General features: G+C 40.6%; 1 protein-coding gene across 1 annotated transcript in view; it reads right to left on the bottom strand.

Annotated features, from left to right (window-relative positions):
* The window catches only part of LOC308308741 (protein NLRC3-like), a gene marked incomplete at both ends in the record, with an annotated part of 35,920 nt that extends 18,595 nt beyond the window's left edge, over positions 1 to 17,325 (bottom strand). Inside the window, one exon of the mRNA XM_080754195.1 lies at positions 17,316 to 17,325. Coding sequence (XP_080610321.1) covers positions 17,316 to 17,325 — 10 coding nt within the window. The remainder of the gene's footprint in view (positions 1 to 17,315) is intronic.
* Positions 17,326 to 19,667: the final 2,342 nt, after the last annotated feature.

Genomic DNA, 19,667 nt, shown 5'->3' with positions numbered 1-19,667 from the left:
TGTTCACTTGTAGTTTGACTGGATGTCTTCTGTTCAGGTGTGGTTCTGTGGAGATGAAGACAATATAATAGGCTATAGATAATAGATACTTTAATATATAAATTAAATAATATTATTGAATTAACCACTTAAGACCTATATACTTCAATGAATAGCGCTGATATACAAGCTCACATGTAGTGAGGTTGTAGATCTGCTCTTTACGCTATATATTTTTGAAAGAAATACATAGATGAACATGAATGACATCGCCTGGCCTACATGATACAAACACACAGCCCAGTTGTACATAAATGTTCTTATATCAGTGCAGACTAGAGGTAATAGTTGTACATAGTCAACATGTGCGTGCGTGCATGCAACAGCGTGGCATTCATCTGAAAGAGTTTCTCTGACCCCCTGTTTCACTAGCACAATAAGACTTCCGGTTGCCGTGCAATTTTTAACATCATCTGTGAAATTGTACAAAATAAAAAAGTGCTTCTGCATTTTCATTCCTCACAGACAGCTCAGTTCATCCTTTGCTTTCAACTGAGAAGGAGTGCAGTGGAGGCTCCAGGGAATTGTGACTGGGGGGGGGGGGGGGGGGGGGGCTGATGAATTTTGCCAAGTAACAATAATAAAAACTAGATTCTCTCGCTTAGGGTACTGAATACTGATAACTGGTATCGTAGAGACAAGTATGATGTTATGGTATGCTGCCCTACAAAGGCAGAACGCAGTAACTACATTTTTGGAAAAAATTGAGTTAGAATAAAAAATGAACTCCTTGATGTCTGTTTTATCTTGTGATAAAGTTTCAGAATGAAATTTTGTTTAGTTTTAGAGAAAAAACGTTTAAAAAATTGCAGTAACTACAAAACATGCACCAAAACCAAGGCAGAACGCAGTAAGTGTAGTTACTGCGTTCTGCCTTGGGAATGGGAACACATTTTTTTCTCCCCCATTTCGCGCCGTAGCCTGCATCCCCGCGAAAAACTTTTTTTTTCCCCATTTCGCGCTGTAGCCTATATCCCCGCGAAACTCTCCTTGAGCATAAATAATCTACTACACATCCATCAAGAAAGATGTCACTATCCAGGGGACAGATAATGGTGGAACTGGCATTAAAGAGAAAATATCCAGGTAGGTTTAACATGACATTACTTCATTTAGTTATACTAGCCCTTACCCGTTCAAAGATATGAGCTCCGAAATGATGTGCAGTGTGTGGGTTATGGGATGTGCACTGTGCACACAGTATATGAGGGATGGAAAGTAACTTTAACTGGTGCTTGCATGCTAATATGTAGGAGCATCAATGTAAGAAATACCCGTTCCATTTAACGGCTACAGAGATACTGTGTACCGATCTGCATGATTTTGGACAACATCTGTAACAGGGCCAGAACCCCCCCCCCCCCCCCCGCCCGCCTGCCCGCCTGCACACACCACACTCCCCCCCCCCCCCCTCCCCCCGTGTGTGTGTGTGTGTGTGTGTGTGTGTGTGTGTGTGTGTGTGTGTGGGTTTGTGTGTGATTGTGCATGGCCTGAACAACAGCGCCCCTCCCTTAACATGTGTGGTCACAAAAGGTACTGTAGGCTAAGTAGATATAGATACACCATAAAAATGCTATTATACAGCATACGATTTGTGAAAGTGACAAACGGGCTTCACAGTTATGTCAGGTGTGTTCATATGCTGATGGTGATGCGATTTCAGATCAATTGCTCCAGCCACTGAGGAGAAACGCTGAGACAGACAGACAGACAGACAGACAGACAGACACTCACTCAGACATTCGCAAAATTATAGTATAGATTTTAGAACCAACCCAGTAAGCATTTTGAGGTGTATTAGTTGCCTAATAGTCGTGTTTTTATCTTCTACACCACGCGTTGAAAATCAGTGTTGTAAAGGTCTAGATTTGATATTTTTGACTAGTTGTTTAGTCGGCTATATTTACACGGGTTGCTACATATACCACTATTAGTCGGATACAAAAAGTCTACATTTCGCCGTTAGCGGCCGTCGAAAGTAATGAAAAGTAGGGCGACGGTGGGATTCGATCCACTAATCTCTGACACTCAAGTCGGCGACGCTATCCACTCAGCCATCAATGCTGATATGATAGTATAGACTTTCTGGCCGTATTAAAAGGTGACATTGCCCACCTGTGTTCATTTTAGTGTAGTGCACATTGTTGAGGAAACTAAATGTTAGCGTGTGTGTGTGTGTGTGTGTGTGTGTGTGTGTGTGTGTGTGTGTGTGTGTGTGTGTGTGTGTGTGTGTGTGTGTGTGTGTGTGTGTGTGCGTGCGTGTGTGTGTGTGTGTGTACGCCCCGGACTCATTTTTGAAGCTTGTGATTGGCTGAACCGGACGTAGGGAGCGCTCCGTTGTAGTCACTTGGACCGCGCGAGGTGCACCAAAACCCAATCATGGCGTTTATCGTGCGCTTGCCCAGGCCGTAAATATAACGATTGCATTCACCACGGCTTCGTAACTCGCGCGGCGCTCCGCCGGCCGCTTGCAATGTCGTGGACAATAACTGAAAACGAGCGCTCTTTGCCGTTTCCATCCATCTTTCCCAGTTGGATCCATAATCACGCGGATCCTTCTGACTGACAGACGAGGAGTTCATTTCATCGTATATTTTTGTTTTAAAGACTTTATATTGACATTGGTTTAAAAAAAGGCGTTGAAAAGCCGGCTATACAACGACTACACCCAGACAAATAGCTTAATGATCGGATGGCTATTGGAATCATTTTACACCAATATTTCGAGATCAGTTCTGCAACGTGGAGTTGTTTTTTTAAAGAAATGTTTATTGAAATATGGATTAAATCTAATTGTCTAAATTCGGTGTAAATATAAACGTTGATACGGCGACTATAATTAGTTGGCTAAATCTCGGCTAGATCTAAACTATACTTAATAATGATCAACGGATATTATAATTATGTTAGTCCAATATTAGGAGATCAGTTAAGCACCTTACTGTTGTTTTTTTTAATAAATTGTTATCGAATCATGGAATAAATTGCAAAGTATATTTTTGGTGTGAATATAACCGGAATCTAGCCGGGTGAAATTAAGGCTAAAAAAAAACTAGTCGTGTAAAAAACGACTATTGCTCAGTGGGAATCATTCACATCACATGCTCGAATGGTGTTTTACAATACCTGTTAGTGATGATCTGCTCCATGAAAGCTGTGGCATAATCCTGTGTAGCCTTTAATGCAGTGGTTCCATTTGGTTCTATTTGTACACACTCTGAGTTACAGACCCAGGGTCCATTTGGTTCCTAACTATCATTTAGCTCGGGACCCCCTGGAACTCCCTTAAGGACCCTGGGGGTCCCCCGACCCTACTTTGAGAAACAATGCTTTAACGTGATCATTGATCGGCCGATGCCGTCATCTTTGTTGTTTGTCCACTTGTTAATTAAGTTAATCCAACCAGTCTCGAAGGGTTTCATGTAATGATCACACAAAAAAGCAAGTAGCAAGAATGATCTCTGTTGGTCTGTTGATTTGTCTGCTGCTGTACAGAATGTCACTCTCCCCAGCTAGCAATAAGGCAGCGTTGCTACTGACATGACGCTGGTGTTTAAAGACGTGAAGTGACATTCAAATGCCATTACAGAATTGGCAGGCCAACGATCTATTCTGTGAAAAATCCATTCGTTTAAATTCTTTCGGTTTCACCATACTTTGTCCGTCAGCTTTCTGAAGTTAGTCTTGAGGTATATTTTTCCCTTGAATTACTAGTTAGGCATAATGCATTTTCCTCATGGTACACCACGGGAAACACAGCACATGCCTAACAGTTTTACTGTAGGTAAAAATGTACCTTTGTCAAGACAACGAATGCAGTGTAGCTTTTCAAAATGTTAACCCTTCACTGACACATTCAGAAAACATAATGTTTCAGGCACAGTGGTGTAAGGTAACCAAGTAGATTTACTCAAAACATGTAATTGAGTAGTTTTGAGGTTAATGGTACTTGAAATTTCCAATACTTTTACCTCTACTCCTGTCCTACTCCTCTACTCCTCTAGACCATAACTAATCCTCTACTCCTGTCCTACTCTACTCCTAAACTAGATAATATTATCTAGAAGTAACTATGTCTCACTATGTCATCCTTGGATGAGTCATACAGCAACTTGAGAAAAAGGTTCAATTCAATTATATTAAGACTGAAATATGGCATCACTATTAAAATATACATTTGTCTAGACTTAAACAAATATGCACAATTCATAAGTATAGTTGATACATACTATTAAATATGATCAGAACAACACCAAAAACAACAATATTGTAGTTACTGCACTTTGCCTTTGCATTGGTATCAGAGCCATGTAGGCAATGCAAAGGCAGAGTGCAGTAACTACGTTTTGGGGGTCAAAGGTCAAATCAGCCATTTTGATTTTTGGCCATGAGAATTACCTCATGAATACATGCATAATTAAAGTAATATCACTTGTATACCTATAACCCATTTTGCTGGCCAGTTGAAAAACTTTGAAGTCAATTATCTCAGTTTCACCTTGAGCGTAGTTACTGCGTTCTGCCTTTGTAGGGCAGTATGGTTTGCATGAAAGTCATTCAACTGTCTTTCAAATATTTATATTTTATGTATTTATTCCATAAATACTAGTCCTGTGCCTGGGGGTGAGCACAGTATATGAGTACACAGTATATGAGGGAATCACTATCCATCAAAGACCTAAAATCTAGTTTTGCTTACATGTTGAATCCACCTAAATAATCACAGCATGGGGTGTAGTGGTGGAGGGGATTGGGGACTGAGCATTGGTTAGACCTCCTGTTGGTCCGACCAGGTTAACATTCACCAGGTTAGCATTCACCAGCGTCGTCAGGTTAGCATTTCACCAGGTAAGCATACACCAGCGTTAGTTTTACTGCAGAGGTTAGGGTTCGGGTTAAGGTTAGGTTTAGTTTATGGGATTGTTTTAATGCCAATATTAATTCAGATTCGTACTTTGCCTTTCTTTTACTTTTTTTTAAAATTACACGTAAACATTGCAATTAGATAAAAGTATCCGTGGGGAGGGGGGGAGGGCAAAGTACGAATGTTACTGTTCTGTTCTGTTTTTTTGGCTGCTTCTCAACGAAAGAGTGGTTAGCTTCGCTCAAAAAAACGTATTGCAGGGATGTACTTCATTTCCCTACTGGCTTGAGACCCCTTTGATGTGATGTCTATGTGTGTATCTGTTTAGCAAACTTCCTCGCAGGTGGGTTTTAATGGTCGGTAACGGAAAAAGTAACCTAACAAGTTACTTTTCTCAGTGGGTAACATAGTAACGTAACATATTCATTTTTAAAGGCAGTAACGATGTAACCTATAAGGAGTTACAATAATATAATATAAAAAGTAACGATACCCAACACTGTGTGTTACATATATAGATACAGGTTCACAGGTTAAGGAAGCTTAATTATTCACTCCACACATAGTAACGTTCAGTCGATAGGTAATGATTGGACAGGGAGGGTACACTATTAAAATACTCTGTCTTGTTTTTTAATCATTTGCACAATGTGCAACACGTGTGTCATGTTATAGTGTATATTGTAATGGATTGACATACTGTGTGTGTGGAGGTCCAGGTTCACTGAAGACACGAGGACTTCCTTTAGAGCGATCACTCTTCACAGACACACAGCTGGGTGTTGGAGACTCTGCTCTGTGGTCAACACTTCTGGAATCATAATAAATGTTTATACGGTTATCATGTGAATGAAAATGTCAGTTTATTAGTTTAGTATAACAGAGTGAAATGTCTTTGGACGTTGAAGTAACAAAACATGCAGTCAGTCAGTCTGATAGTGCAGCTTCACCACTGAACAGCACAGAGTGATTTGTAGCACTTCATTCACAAACTGCACACATAGTAATTTATAATCTATAGTAATTTATAATCTATAGTAATTTATAATCTAACTATTAATTTACAAAATGTCTGTCTGTCCGTCTGCCGTCTGTCCCATGCTGACATGAGACACTGATACTCACTGATATTAAACAGTGTCTCTGCCATGGTAACAGCCGCATGCTGAAACAATGCCCAACATCACTGACTGACATCACAGAGGAACACCATATATGGGCATAAATGGGTGAAACAGTCTGCCTGCTGACATCACTGATAGTAAACAGTGTCGCCACCATGGTAACAGCTGTATGCTGAAACAATGCCCAAATAATGTCTGACATGATGAAACAAGTGACCAAATTTGCAGATGACTGACATCACTACAGTGCCCAAATGTTGAGATGACATCACAGACTGTTCTGGACACGGAACACCATATATGGGCATAAAAGAGAGCCAGACAAACAGAGATAAGAGATCTCCATATACTGTATGGGCATGAAAGGGACACACACAGACAGACAGACAGACAGACGGATACAATGGGTATTATTGCACAACTGGATGTCAGTGGTGGTTATTCTGCCCAACGGGCACCAGTCTGGGTTCTCCAATATTACTTCTGAGACTCCTCATCCCTCATATACTTCACACCCCCAGGCACAGGACTAGTCAATAGTTAAGTATAATCTATAGTCATTTATAATCTATAGATAAACACTGGACAGAGTGGACACGCCGTTATTCTATGTATGACTATGTAGTAACTTGCACACGTAACCTAGCATAATACTGTATAGGAAGATTCACATCACATTCACATACTGTGTGTGTGGAGGTCCAGGTTCACTGAAGACAGGAGGACTTCCTTTAGATCGGTTACTCTTCACAGACACACAGCTGGGTGTTGGAGACTCTGCTCTGTGGTGAAGACTTCTGGAATCATAATAAATGTTTATACGGTTATCATGTGAATGAAAATGTCAGTATATTAGTTTAGTATAACAGAGTGAAAGGTCTTTGGACGTTGAAGCAACAAAACATGCAGACAGTCAGTCTGTATAGTGCAGCTTCACCACTGAACAGCACATAATGATTTGTAGCACTTCATTCACAAACTGTACACATATTAACTAGACCAGGTCAACCTGGTTGTGCCAGACCCCCTGTCTGTCATCATCATTTATGACATCATGCCTTTTGTAGGCATGTCATCATCATGTCATCATCATATATACCCTTTATATAGAAAACCCGGACAGACCGACATTTGCTTATGTAGGTCTACCCATTTCATGGGTCTGGCAATTATAGTAATTTAGAATCAATGGTAATTTATAATCTAACTATTAATTTACAGAATGTCTGTCTGTCTGTCTGTCTGTCTGTCTGTCTGTCTGTCTGTCTGTCTGTCTGTCTGTCACCATGGTAACAGCGCCACATGCTGAAACAATGCCCAAATAATGTCTGTCTGACATGATGAAACAAGTGACCAAAATTTGGAGATGACTGACATCACTGACTGACATCACTACAGTGCCCAAATTTGGAGATCCAGTCTATTGCATAGAAGAGGATTGACATACTGTGTGTGTGGAGGTCCAGGTTCATTACTGAAGTAAAGAGGTTCATCTTTAGACCGGTCACTCTTCATAGACACACAGCTGGGTGTTGGAGACTCTGCTCTGTGGTCAACACTTCTGGAAACATACAAAAACAACAAAAACAACATGTCTTTAATTATCACATGATTGGGAAGTCAGTTTATTCAATAATTATTCTTTATTGTAACGTCCCATTATTCAAACATAAGAGTAAAATTCCATGGGTTTCAGCTCCTCAACATTGCAACAACAGCAAACTAATGAATACAATAATAGAAAGACAAGCAGCAACACTGGGGTCCAAGCAGCAAGCACAGAGTGCAACACACCATAACAACAGCATGGTCAGTCAGCTTCATGTTCCTCCACTGGCATTTAGGGGGAGCCATGCTACCACTGTAAACTACTAACAACTCTAAAGAAATCCCAGGATTTAAAGGACAACTTTAGTTTTTTACAACAAGGGTTCATATTTTAGATTGTAATTAAATAATATAAAAGATGAGTGTTAAAATTATTTCATTTACTTCTTTCTATTGTTTTAGAGATTCTTATTTCAGTGGTTGGGGGCATGCGTACAAGTGGCTAAATATGTCATTTTACACAGAATAAGTCCATTCCCAAAATACAACGCAACCTTTCATGGTTGGATGTGACTTATGGGGGCTAGAAGTGTTACTGTAAATAGCAATAAAGAAACTGCTGGCTTATTGTGTCTAAAAAGACATATTTAGCCACTTGTACGCATGCCCCCCTGCGTACGCATGCCCCACATTTTAGCACGGTAAACGCGATAAAACAATAGAACAAAGCAAATTAATGAACCTGTTGTAAAAAAAACTAAGTTGACCGTTACTGAACGCCATAAACGTCTTATACGTCTTTGGACCTCGGTGCCATAAACGTCTTTTACGCCTTTTTAATTAATCAAAAGTTTTATCATTTTTTCATAATTGTAATTTCAAAAAAATCGCTCTAGAAGTTGGCCATATGCCTCCGTGACCTGAGCGATACGGCCGATTTGACTGTAGCACCAGTGTAACACAGTCCGGCGGAAAATCGGTATAGCCGAAGATTGGTTCCGGCCGTTTAAATGTTATCTAAAACGTTCGTTTATACACTTTCCCGTGCATCCCTGACGAACTATAAGTACTCAAAAAACGCAGAAAATTCTCAGGATTCCAGCGGTGCCATCCATTCTTCTCTACCTATCCTTGATCGCGATCGCCAGGGTTCCGAAGTGTGTAGCATGCTAGCTAAAAGGCCTGGCCAAAATGTAAACAACAGGCCCAAACCAAAAAAAAGATGGACGTCTTCTTCCTTCTTCTGTTAGTTGATCAGATAGTAGGAGACCACCCTCTGGTGGTTTTCAAATGGTATTGCACTCCAGATTGCACACAGGGCCCATCACAGCACACACATATGATGATGATCAAGACATCTCCCTGCTAGAAAAACCAGCACAGACCAGCACAATTTTCATGCTGGTCTGTGCTGGTCTATGCTGGTTTATGCTGGTTCATGCTGGTCTGTGCTGGTGCTGGTGCTGGTCTATGCTGGTCTGTGCTGGTCCCATGCTGGTCCACCAGCACAGACCAGCACCAGCACCAGCACAGACCAGCATGAACCAGCATAAACCAGCATAGACCAGCACAGACCAGCACCAGCACAAACCAGCACATGTTGTGTTTTACTGCTGGTCTGTGCTGGTGCTGGTCTGTGCTGGTGCTGGTCTGGTCTGTGCTGGTCTAAGCTGGTCATATACAAATAGGGACAAACACCCATGTTAACTAACAGGTTCCAGTGGCGCCATGGATAAGAGCAGGACTGAAGTGCCAGAGGTAGTAGGTTCGAATCCCACTCACACCCACAATGTCAAAAATAATGTCACAATCTAATATGGTCAAATACAGAACAGGATTCAAGCACCAGAGCAAAGAGCAAATTAAACTAGCAAAGACCTGGTCCACTTCTCAGGGGGGTCCCCCGGGGGTCCCTGACCACACCAGCACAGACCAGCACCAGCACAGACCAGCAGTAAGCGCTGGTTTGTGCTGGTGCTGGTCTGTGCTGGTTTATGCTGGTTTAGATGGTGGGACCAGCACAAACCAGCACCAGCACCAGCACAGACCAGACGAAAACACAACATGCGCTGGTTTGTGCTGGTGCTGGTGCTGGTCTTACTGCTGGTCTTGTGCTGGTTTTTCTAGCAGGGCTTACACATGTTCTATTGAAGCCCAAATCTAATGATAGGATATATATAAATATACATGTTTTCCTTTGTAAGAGGGGTAGTGTGGCTTTCGATAGAAGCATAGATTTATATATGTAATTTAAGTACAAAATATGATTTTGGCCCCCATAAAAAGGCAAAATTAAGCAAAATGGCTGGCACCAGTTTTGTAGATTTTGAATAAAGGGTGGCATTCACTGAGTTAAGTGGTTTGTTTGTAAAATAAAATAAAATAAATGGCAAATAAGCGGAGCTTACAGTATAGGTCACAGTGGCCGTAGGTTGAACTATTATTCATAAACTGCACGTAACTTTCAGTCTATAGGTAATGAACGATTGCAGAGGGAGGGTACACTATATAATACTCTGTTTTGTGTTTTAAAAATGTGCACACTGTGCAAAACATGTGTCATGTTATAGTGTTGTGTATAATGTAATGGATTGACATACTGTGTGTGTGGAGGTCCAGGTTCACTGAAGACAGGAGGATTTCCTTTAGAGCGGTCACTCTTCATAGACACACAGCTGGGTGTTGGAGACTCTGCTCTGGGTTGAACACTTCTGGAATCATAATAAATGTTTATACGGTTAGCATGTGAATGAAAATGTCAGTTTATTAGTTTAGTATAACAGAGTGAAAGGTCTTGGAACGTTGAAGCAACAAAACATGCAGACAGTCAGTCTGTATAGTGCAGCTTCACCACTGAACAACACATAGTGATTTGTAGCACTTCATTCACAAACTGTACTCATATTAATTTATAATCTATAGTAATTTATAATTCTATAGTAATTTATAATGTAAATAAACTATTAATTTACAGAATGTCCGTCTGTCCGTCCGCTGTCTGACCGCATGCTGACATCACTGATACTAAACAGTGTCACCACCACTGACATCACTGACTGACATCACAGTGGAACACCATATTTGGGCATAAATGGGTGAAATAGTCTGCATGCTGACATCACTGATATTAAACAGTGTTGTCACCATGGTAACTGCTGCGCTGAAACAATGCCCAAATAATGTCTGTCTGACATGATGAAACAAGTGACCAAATTTGGAGATGACTGACATCACTGACTGACATCACTACAGTGCCCAAATTTGGAGATCCACAGTCTATTGCATAGAAGAGGATTGACATACTGTGCGTGTGGAGGTCCAGGTTCATTACTGAAGTAAAGAGGTTCATCTTTAGACCGGTCACTCTTCATAGACACACAGCTGGGTGTTGGAGACTCTGCTCTGTGGTCAACACTTCTGAAATCATACAAAAACAATAAAAAACATGTTTTTAATTATCACATGATTGGGAAGTCAGTTTATTCAATATTCTTTATTGTAACGTCCCATTATTTACGCGTAGAGAGTAAAATTCCATGGGTTTCATCTCCTCAACATTGCAACAACAGTGAACTAATGAATACAATAATAGAAAGACAAGCAGCAACACTGGGGTCCAAGCAGCAACACTGAGCCCAACACACCATAACAACAACATGGTCAGTCAGCTTCATGTTCCTCCACTGGCCATTAGGGGGAGCCATGCTACCACTGTAAACTACTAACAACTCTAATGAAATCCCAGGATTTAAGTGATTGTTTATAAAATAAAACAAAAGGCAAATATGTGGAGCTTATGGATCACAGTGGCAGTAGGTTGAATTATTATTCATAAACTGCACATATTGTAACTTTCAGTATAGGTAATGCTTGGACAGGGAGGGCACACTATTATAATATTCTGTTTTATGTTTTAACAATGTGCACATGGATTGACATACTGTGTGTGTGGAGGTCCAGGTTCATTACTGAAGTAAAGAGGTTCATCTTTAGACCAGTCACTCTTCACAGACACACAGCTGGCTGTTGGAGACTCTGCTCTGTGGTGAAGACTTCTGGAATCATAACAAATGTTTACACAGTTTTTCAGGTCAGGATTTAGATGTCGTTTTTAGAATCGCCCTCAGTCCTAAAAGGGTTAATGAAATTAACACATAAATAGCACCGCTCACCTCAAACTAGGTATGATTTTTCATATATCTAAGCAGGGCAGGAATTTCAGAGAGGCCATGGAGGCCATGGCTGTCGTTGCCCCTCAGTTTGGCCTTGTGCCACTCAAACCAATGTCAAGACCTGAGGCCACAGTGGCCTTAATGCCCCAGCTGACTGTACTACTTTCTCCTCCGTCTCTGTCTTGCCAACATGTAGACACCAGTGTCTCTTTCTTGTCATGTAGACACCAGTCTTTTGTTGAGTCCCCATTTTTAAACCAGTACAGTGTCTCAGATTGTAAATACCAGTCTATTTATTTCACAGCAGATGGTCTGCATATTACATTTAAAATCATCCTTAACCCTTAAATTCAATTAATTATTTCAATGGACTAAAATCTTGTTTCATTTGATGGCCTTCCTGCCCTGGCATTTGGCCTTTGTGCCCTCAAACAATGGACAACACCAAAGGCCAAGTGGCCTTGCCCCTAAAATGACGAAATTCCAAAGCTGTATCTAACTATTAATCAAGCAAATGTCTGTCTGTCCGCCAAGTGTGAAGTGAGCGTCCTTTATGCAAGCTTGAGGATTGGTCAAGCAACAAGTTAGGGTGGCCTACGGGTAAGGACTAGTATATAAAATTTGCACACTGCAATACACGTGTCATGTTAAAGTGTTTTGTAATGGATTGTAATGGTTTGTAATGGATTGACATACTGTGTGTGTGGAGGTCCAGGTTCATTACTGAAGTCAATCAGTGCTCCTTTAGACCAGTCACTCTTCATGGACAGAAGGCTGGGTGTTGGAGACTCTGCTCTGGGGTGAACACTTCTGGAATCATAATAAATGTTTATACGGTGAATGAAAATGTCAAGATGACTTATTTCTATCTGTTTAGTATAACAGAGTGAAAGGTCTTGGTACGTTGAAGCAACAAAACATGCAGTCAGTCAGTCTGATAGTGCAGCTTCACCACTGAACAGCACATAGTGATTTGTAGCACTTTATTCACAAACTGTACACATAGTAATTTATAATCTATAGTAAATTATAATCTATAGTAATTTATAAACAATAGTAATTTATAATCTATAGTAATTTAAAATGGATAGTAATTTATAATCAATAGTAATTTATAATCTATAGTAATTTATTATCTAACTATTAATTTACAGAATGTATGTCTGTCTGTCCATCCGCTGTCTGTCCGCATGCTGACATCATCACTGATACTAAACAGTGTACCACCATGGTAACAGCCGCATGCTGAAACAATGTCCAAATAATGTCTGTCTGACATGATGAGTGACCAAATTTGGAGATGACTGACATCACTACAGTGCCCACATTTGGAGATCTACAGTCTATTGCATGGAAGAGGATTGACATACTGTGTGTGTGGAGGTCCAGGTTCATCACTGAAGTTAAACAGTCCTCCTTTAGAGCAGTCACTCTTCATGGACACACAGCTGGGTGTTGGAGACTCTGCTCTGTGGTGAACACTTCTGGAAACATACAACAACAACAAAAAACATGTCTTTAACATCATTGGAAAGTCAGTATATTCAATATTCTTTATTGTAACGTCCCATTATTCAAGTGTAAGACAGTAAAATTCCATGGGTTTCAGCTCCTCAACATTGCAACAACAGTGAACTAATGAATACAATAATAGAAAGACAAGCAGCAACACTGGGGTCCAAGCATCAAGCACTGAGCCCAACACACCATAACAACATGGTCTGTCAGATTCATGTTCCTCCACTGGCCATTAGGGGGAGCCATGCTACCACTGTAAAATACTAAAAACTCGAAAGAATTCCCAGGATTTAAGTGATTGTTTATAAAACTAGAGGTTCGCGGCCCTTTGGGCCGCTCACATCTAGAGTCCACGCCCGCTTTTTTTTTTTTTTTTAATTAAAAAAAAAAAGTTAAAAAAAATTTTTTTTTTTGAAAAATGTTTTATTTTTTTGAATAAAAAAAGGTTTTGACCTAATTGTGTTATTATTGTTACTGTAATAGGCCTGCCAATGTTTTATTTTCATTATTTCAATGTTTTCATTTTAGCAACACACACACACACACACACACACACACACACAGACAGACAGACAGACAGACAGACAGACAGACAGACAGACAGACAGACAGACAGACAGACAGACAGACAGACAGACAGTATCTTGCTGTGAACTCTAGAGGTGAGTGGCCCGAAGGGCCGCGAACTTCTTGTAAGATACAGGCTCTCTTAGCGATTGAGTCTCTCTCTCTCTCTCTCTCTCTCTCTCTCTCTCTCTCTCTCTCTCTCTCTCTCTCTCTCTCTCTCTCTCTCTCTCTCTCTCTCTCTCTCTCTCTCTCTCTCTCTCTCTCTCTCTCTCCCTCCCTGTGCAGCGGCCCCCCCCTTCCCCTCTTGTAACCTGAGACTCTCTCTCTCTCTCTCTCTCTCTCTCTCTCTCTCTTGCTCTCTAGCGAATGAGCGGACGGCATAGGGTTAGGGGCGGTATTCCTTACGCCCTAGACGACTACCTATGAATTGAAGTGGATGTAAAGGGGGCGTGGAAGTGGGATGCGGCAATAAGCCCATTGTAAATATAAGATAAAATAAATGGCAAATCGGAGGAGCGTATGGTTAAAAGTGGCCGTAGGTTAAATGATTATTCACAAACTGCACACAGTAACTCTCAGTCTATAGGTAATGAATGATTGGACAGGAAGGGCACACCAGGGATGTAGTGGGGGGGGGAACGCGGGGGTACGGAGTGCCCAAACTTCTCTCAAGTCAAGTCAGTTGATATTATATTTTCAGGTCGTTCTGACCAGCAATTGGTTGAAATAGGCTCGCCAGCCGTGCTGAAATGAGCATGACTAACAGCAGATGGTAATATAAGATTTGAAAATGGATTAATTAATTGGAAATATCAGTTGTGGAGCTATTTTGCATGGGAAGTTTGGCTGATGATCCGGTCATCAAATTATTGGTTGAGAACCACTGGTCTAAGGCTATTTCTGCCGCCACGCAGACCCGTTTTAAGCCAGCGAAAAACGTTATGTGCACGCGCACAGACGCACGTGCATGTGCGTGCACGCGCGGTGAGTGCCCACACTTCCAAATTTAGCACTACAACACTGGGGCACACGATTAGAATTTGCCCACTCTGCAATACATGTGTCACATTATAGTGTTGTGTATAATGTAATGGGCACTATGTGCACATACTGTGTGTGTGGAGGTCCAGGTTCATTAGTGAAGTTAATTAGTCCTCCTTTAGACCAGTCACTCTTCATGGACACACAGCTGGGTGTTGGAGACTCTGCTCTGTGGTCAACACTTCTGGAATCATAATAAATGTTTACTCCATTTTTCAGGTCAGGATTTGGATGTCATGTTTTGTATCTTCCTACAGTCCTAAATGGGTTAATGAAATTAACTCATAAATATCACCGCTCACCTCACACCAGGTGTGATTTTTTTTTTTTATATATATATAACTATTAATCGAGCAAATGCAAGCTTGGAGGATTACCTTTTAGTTCTCCAGACTATAAATAGGCAAGAACAGGTAAGGGTGGCGTACGTGTAAGGGGGTACAGGCGTGTCCAAACGTTTTTCAACGGTGGCCACATTAGAAAATATTAAAACTCTGACTATGTGTCCTGACATAATGTACTTTCGGTCAGACCATAACAAAGTCACAAACATATGCATCGCATAACAATTTTTTAACAATTTTATTTAACTATCATCATCGATATTTAATATCAATGGTCTTTTGTCAGGTGTGTGCTCTGAATAAAATACAACTTATTTCACATTAGAGAAGTTAACCAGATTTGCAAGGTAAAAAAATATTATAAAATAGCTTTTATTTGACCCCTTCAGTATGAAACAACAGGGAACAAGGAATCCTGAAAAATTATACCCCGGGAAAATATTCTTATTTGACATTGATGGCGGGCCGTTTATAATACAATTTAGGAATGAAGCCGCGGGCCTTATAAAAATGTTATAAGGCCCTGGGCTAGTATATATAATCTGCACACCGTATAACACATGTGTCACTGTTGTGTTTAATATAATGGATTGACATACTGTGTGTGTGGAGGTCCAGGTTCATCACTGAAGTAAAGAGGTTCATCTTTAGACCGGTCACTCTTCATAGACACACAGCTGGCTGTTGGAGACTCTGCTCTGTGGTCAACACTTCTGGAATCATAATAAATGTTGACATTATGAAAGCAGGGGTCATCTCCATGCTGGCTTGTGGTGGACATTTTTGTCAAATTCCATTTTTGCCACAGACAAATGAGTGGACAATAATATTACCAGAAACACATAAAGAGCTAGCCCTGAATGACCATTAACAGGTCTGTGACTCTGAAGAGTGTACAAACGGAACCAAATGGACCCTAACAGGTCCATTTGGTTCCATTTGTACACTCTGAGTGAAGGGGGTCCATGCAAATAAAACATTTGAGAACTAGTGGTCTCATAATGTGCCAGACAGTGTCGTAAGTCTGGTTCTGATATTCTGAGTGTGTAAACAAACTGTAAACATAGTAATTTATAATCTATAGATAAACATTGCAGAGACATATCAAACTGTACACATAGTAACTTATAATCTATATAGATAAACATTGGAGAGACATATCAAACTGTACACATAGTAACTTATAATCTATAGATAAACATTGTAGAGACATATCAAACTGTACATAGTAACTTATAATCTATAGATAAACATTGGAGAGACATATCAAACTGTACATAGTAACTTATAATCTATAGATAAACATTGGAGAGACATACTTAGTGTGAGGAGGTCCAGGTTGGGGAGGAGATGTTGGAGACTGGATGTGATGTTTGTCAGCTCCCTCCTCCTCTCTCTTCACACACTCACTCATCTCTGGGTCTTTATTAAACCTGTCAGGGTTACAGTCAATGAAATAGATCATCTCTAGGTCTTTATTAAACCTGTCAGGGTTACAGTCAATGAATTAGTTCATCTCTAGGTCTTTATTAAACCTGTCAGGGTTACAGTCAATGAAATAGATATTTAGGTCTTTATTAAACCTGTCAAGGTTACAGTCAAAGAAATAGATACAAAACTGAATACTGGATGCATAGTCAGTCACACACACACACACACACACACACACACACACACACACACACACACACACACACACACACACACACACACACACACACACACACACACACACACACACACACACACACACACACACACACAGGAGTTCATGTGAACTTAAAACTACACAAACAGTATAAATGAATATGTAATTAATAAATACATAATGTGAATGAATACATACACATTAGGCCAAACTGAGGCCTTTGATGTCCTGCACACTGGAAACAACATGTGTCTCAGTGCTTGAATCCAAACAAGCCCAGAATGACCAGACCAGACTGAACTAGACTGGTCTTAACACATTATGGGTAGGAAGCACTTTCTCCAAATAATAGATGGACTGCCTATAATGAGGATAATGAGTTGCAAGCTGCTTTGCCTTATGTTACACTTGGACAACATTTTGATTCTCAAGCCCCCCAAGACCACCAACCTGTGGACATGGTCCAAGCTGCCAAATATAAAAGCAACGAGCTGACACTTATAGCCTGATCAGACCTGCATTGTGCGGCCTGGGGGCTGCATGCTGCCCTTTGGTTCACTCTGACCGGCCCTTGTAGGGTTAATGGCAAATTACAACAAACACATTTTCAAATTTTACCTCATGCATGGACGTAAGTTTTTTATTCACGTACATATGGATGCAATGTGTACATCAGCACGTGTGCGTGATCATTGGATCGTTGTCTCAAGCAGGTGGTCAGACTGGTAACAAGCCATTATATTTGCAAATATGGGGGCCATTGCATTGAAACATTTCTGGATTTGTTTTGGTGCGTGACAAATCTTTGGTAATAAGTATGTACAGTCCTTTGTAAACATGCACACACACACACACACACACACACACACACACACACACACACACACACACACACACACACACACACACACACACACACACACACACACACACACACACACACACACACAGGGACTATAAGCATGTCAATAAAAACGGTTAACGTTAACCTTAAACACCTGACCATTTCAAACCAACAGTCAATCACTAAGCTTTAGTGTGGTTTCAAAATGGAGTCTGTTCTCCTCTCCACTGTAATCTAGTATCTGTGAACTTTAACCCCTGACTCACCTCATCAATCAGCACTCCTCTACTGTCTAAATTATATAGTAACTATATTATTATAGGGTACAAAGTACATTTACTCTACTTAATTACTGTACTTGACACAACTCTGAGAGTGTACACATGGAACCAAATGGAACCTTACAGGTCTTTAAGGTCTTTAACTCTGAGAGTGTTGCAACCAAATAGACCTCTTACAGGTCTGTATCTCTGAGAGTGTTGGAACCAAATGGACCCTTACAGGACTGTAACTCTCAGAGTGTTGGAACCAAATGGACCCTTACAGGACTGTAACACTGAGAGTGTACACATGTAACCAAATGGACCCTTAAAGATCTGTACCTCTGAGAGTGTTGGAACCAAATGGACCCTTACAGGACTGTAACACTGAGAGTGTACATATGTAACCAAATGGACCCTTAAAGATCTGAACCTCTGAGAGTAGCCAAACAACTGAGAGTGTTGTTTTGAAGTTAATAAATGATTCCTTTTTTATGCATCATAATCACACATAAAGCAATAAAATCTCTGCAAATTCAAGGCTTCATGGGGTTGAGTAATTGATGATGGGGGGGGGGGGGGGGGGAGCTCATGGATTTTATAATTTTATTTTTATCGCATTCTTAAGCCAATCATTTGATGAGCCGCAGCTATGGAGACACAAAGAATGTGACAAAAACTAAATCAAATATCCATTAATTCAAGTTTCCATGAGGTGGTGAGTAATAGAAAAAAAGTCATTTAGGGGTGAACTGTCCCTTTAAGGGTTTACACTATTCAATAAGGAAGACACATCGTTGCTGTCGGGCAGAAACCTCGTAGATCTACAAGCTCACATCACACATGGGATAAACACATGGAACCAATAATAAACACATGCAGTTGTTACATAAACGTATCAAACTCTCATCCCCCCAAAACAAACACGAAACATTAATATTGTTACATAAATGTATCATAAATGTATCAAACTCTCATCCCCCCAAAACAAACACAAAACATTAATATTGTTACATAAATGTATCATAAATGTATCAAACTCTCACCGGACATGAAGAAGGTTCTTCTGTTTCCTGCAGTCGAGTCAAAATGGAGCCTGAACAATCTGTCACTCTGATAATAAAACAACCTGACACACCTGTGTGTGGACTTTGCAACTGACTTATTGCTTAGCACGCACACACGCGCGCGCGCACGCACACGCGCACACACACACACACACACACACACACACACACACACACACACACACACACACACACACACACACACACACACACACACACACACACACAGTGAGGGATGATTGAGGGCAGGTGTGTGCGTACCATGTCAGGCTGTGTGTTCAATGTCCAGATCTATGTAGGAAGAGTGGGCACCGCAACAACCTTAAAGGAGTAGTTCACCCCCAAAATGACTTGTTTTCTATTAATTACTCACGCCATGGAGAGTTGAATCCAATAATCTTTTTTTGTATTTGTCACATTCCTAAGACAAAAAAAAAGGTATAATACTATAGTAAATTTACCCCCATTGATTCTGGATGGGGACCCAAATGCATGGGCCTGGATGGGGACCCAAATACAAGGCCCTGGAAGGGGCTGACCCAAATGCATTTCGGGCCCATCCAGAATCAATGCTGGTATTTAAAATATACTATAATATATATATATTTTTTGTCTTATGAATGGAACGAAT

This window comes from Nannobrachium achirus (genome assembly GCF_963921795.1).
Source record: "Nannobrachium achirus genome assembly, chromosome: 23".
Classification (NCBI taxonomy): Eukaryota; Metazoa; Chordata; class Actinopteri; order Myctophiformes; family Myctophidae; genus Nannobrachium; species Nannobrachium achirus.
The sequence above is the reverse complement of the archived record's forward strand: the minus strand, read 5'-3'. Positions and strand labels throughout refer to the sequence as shown.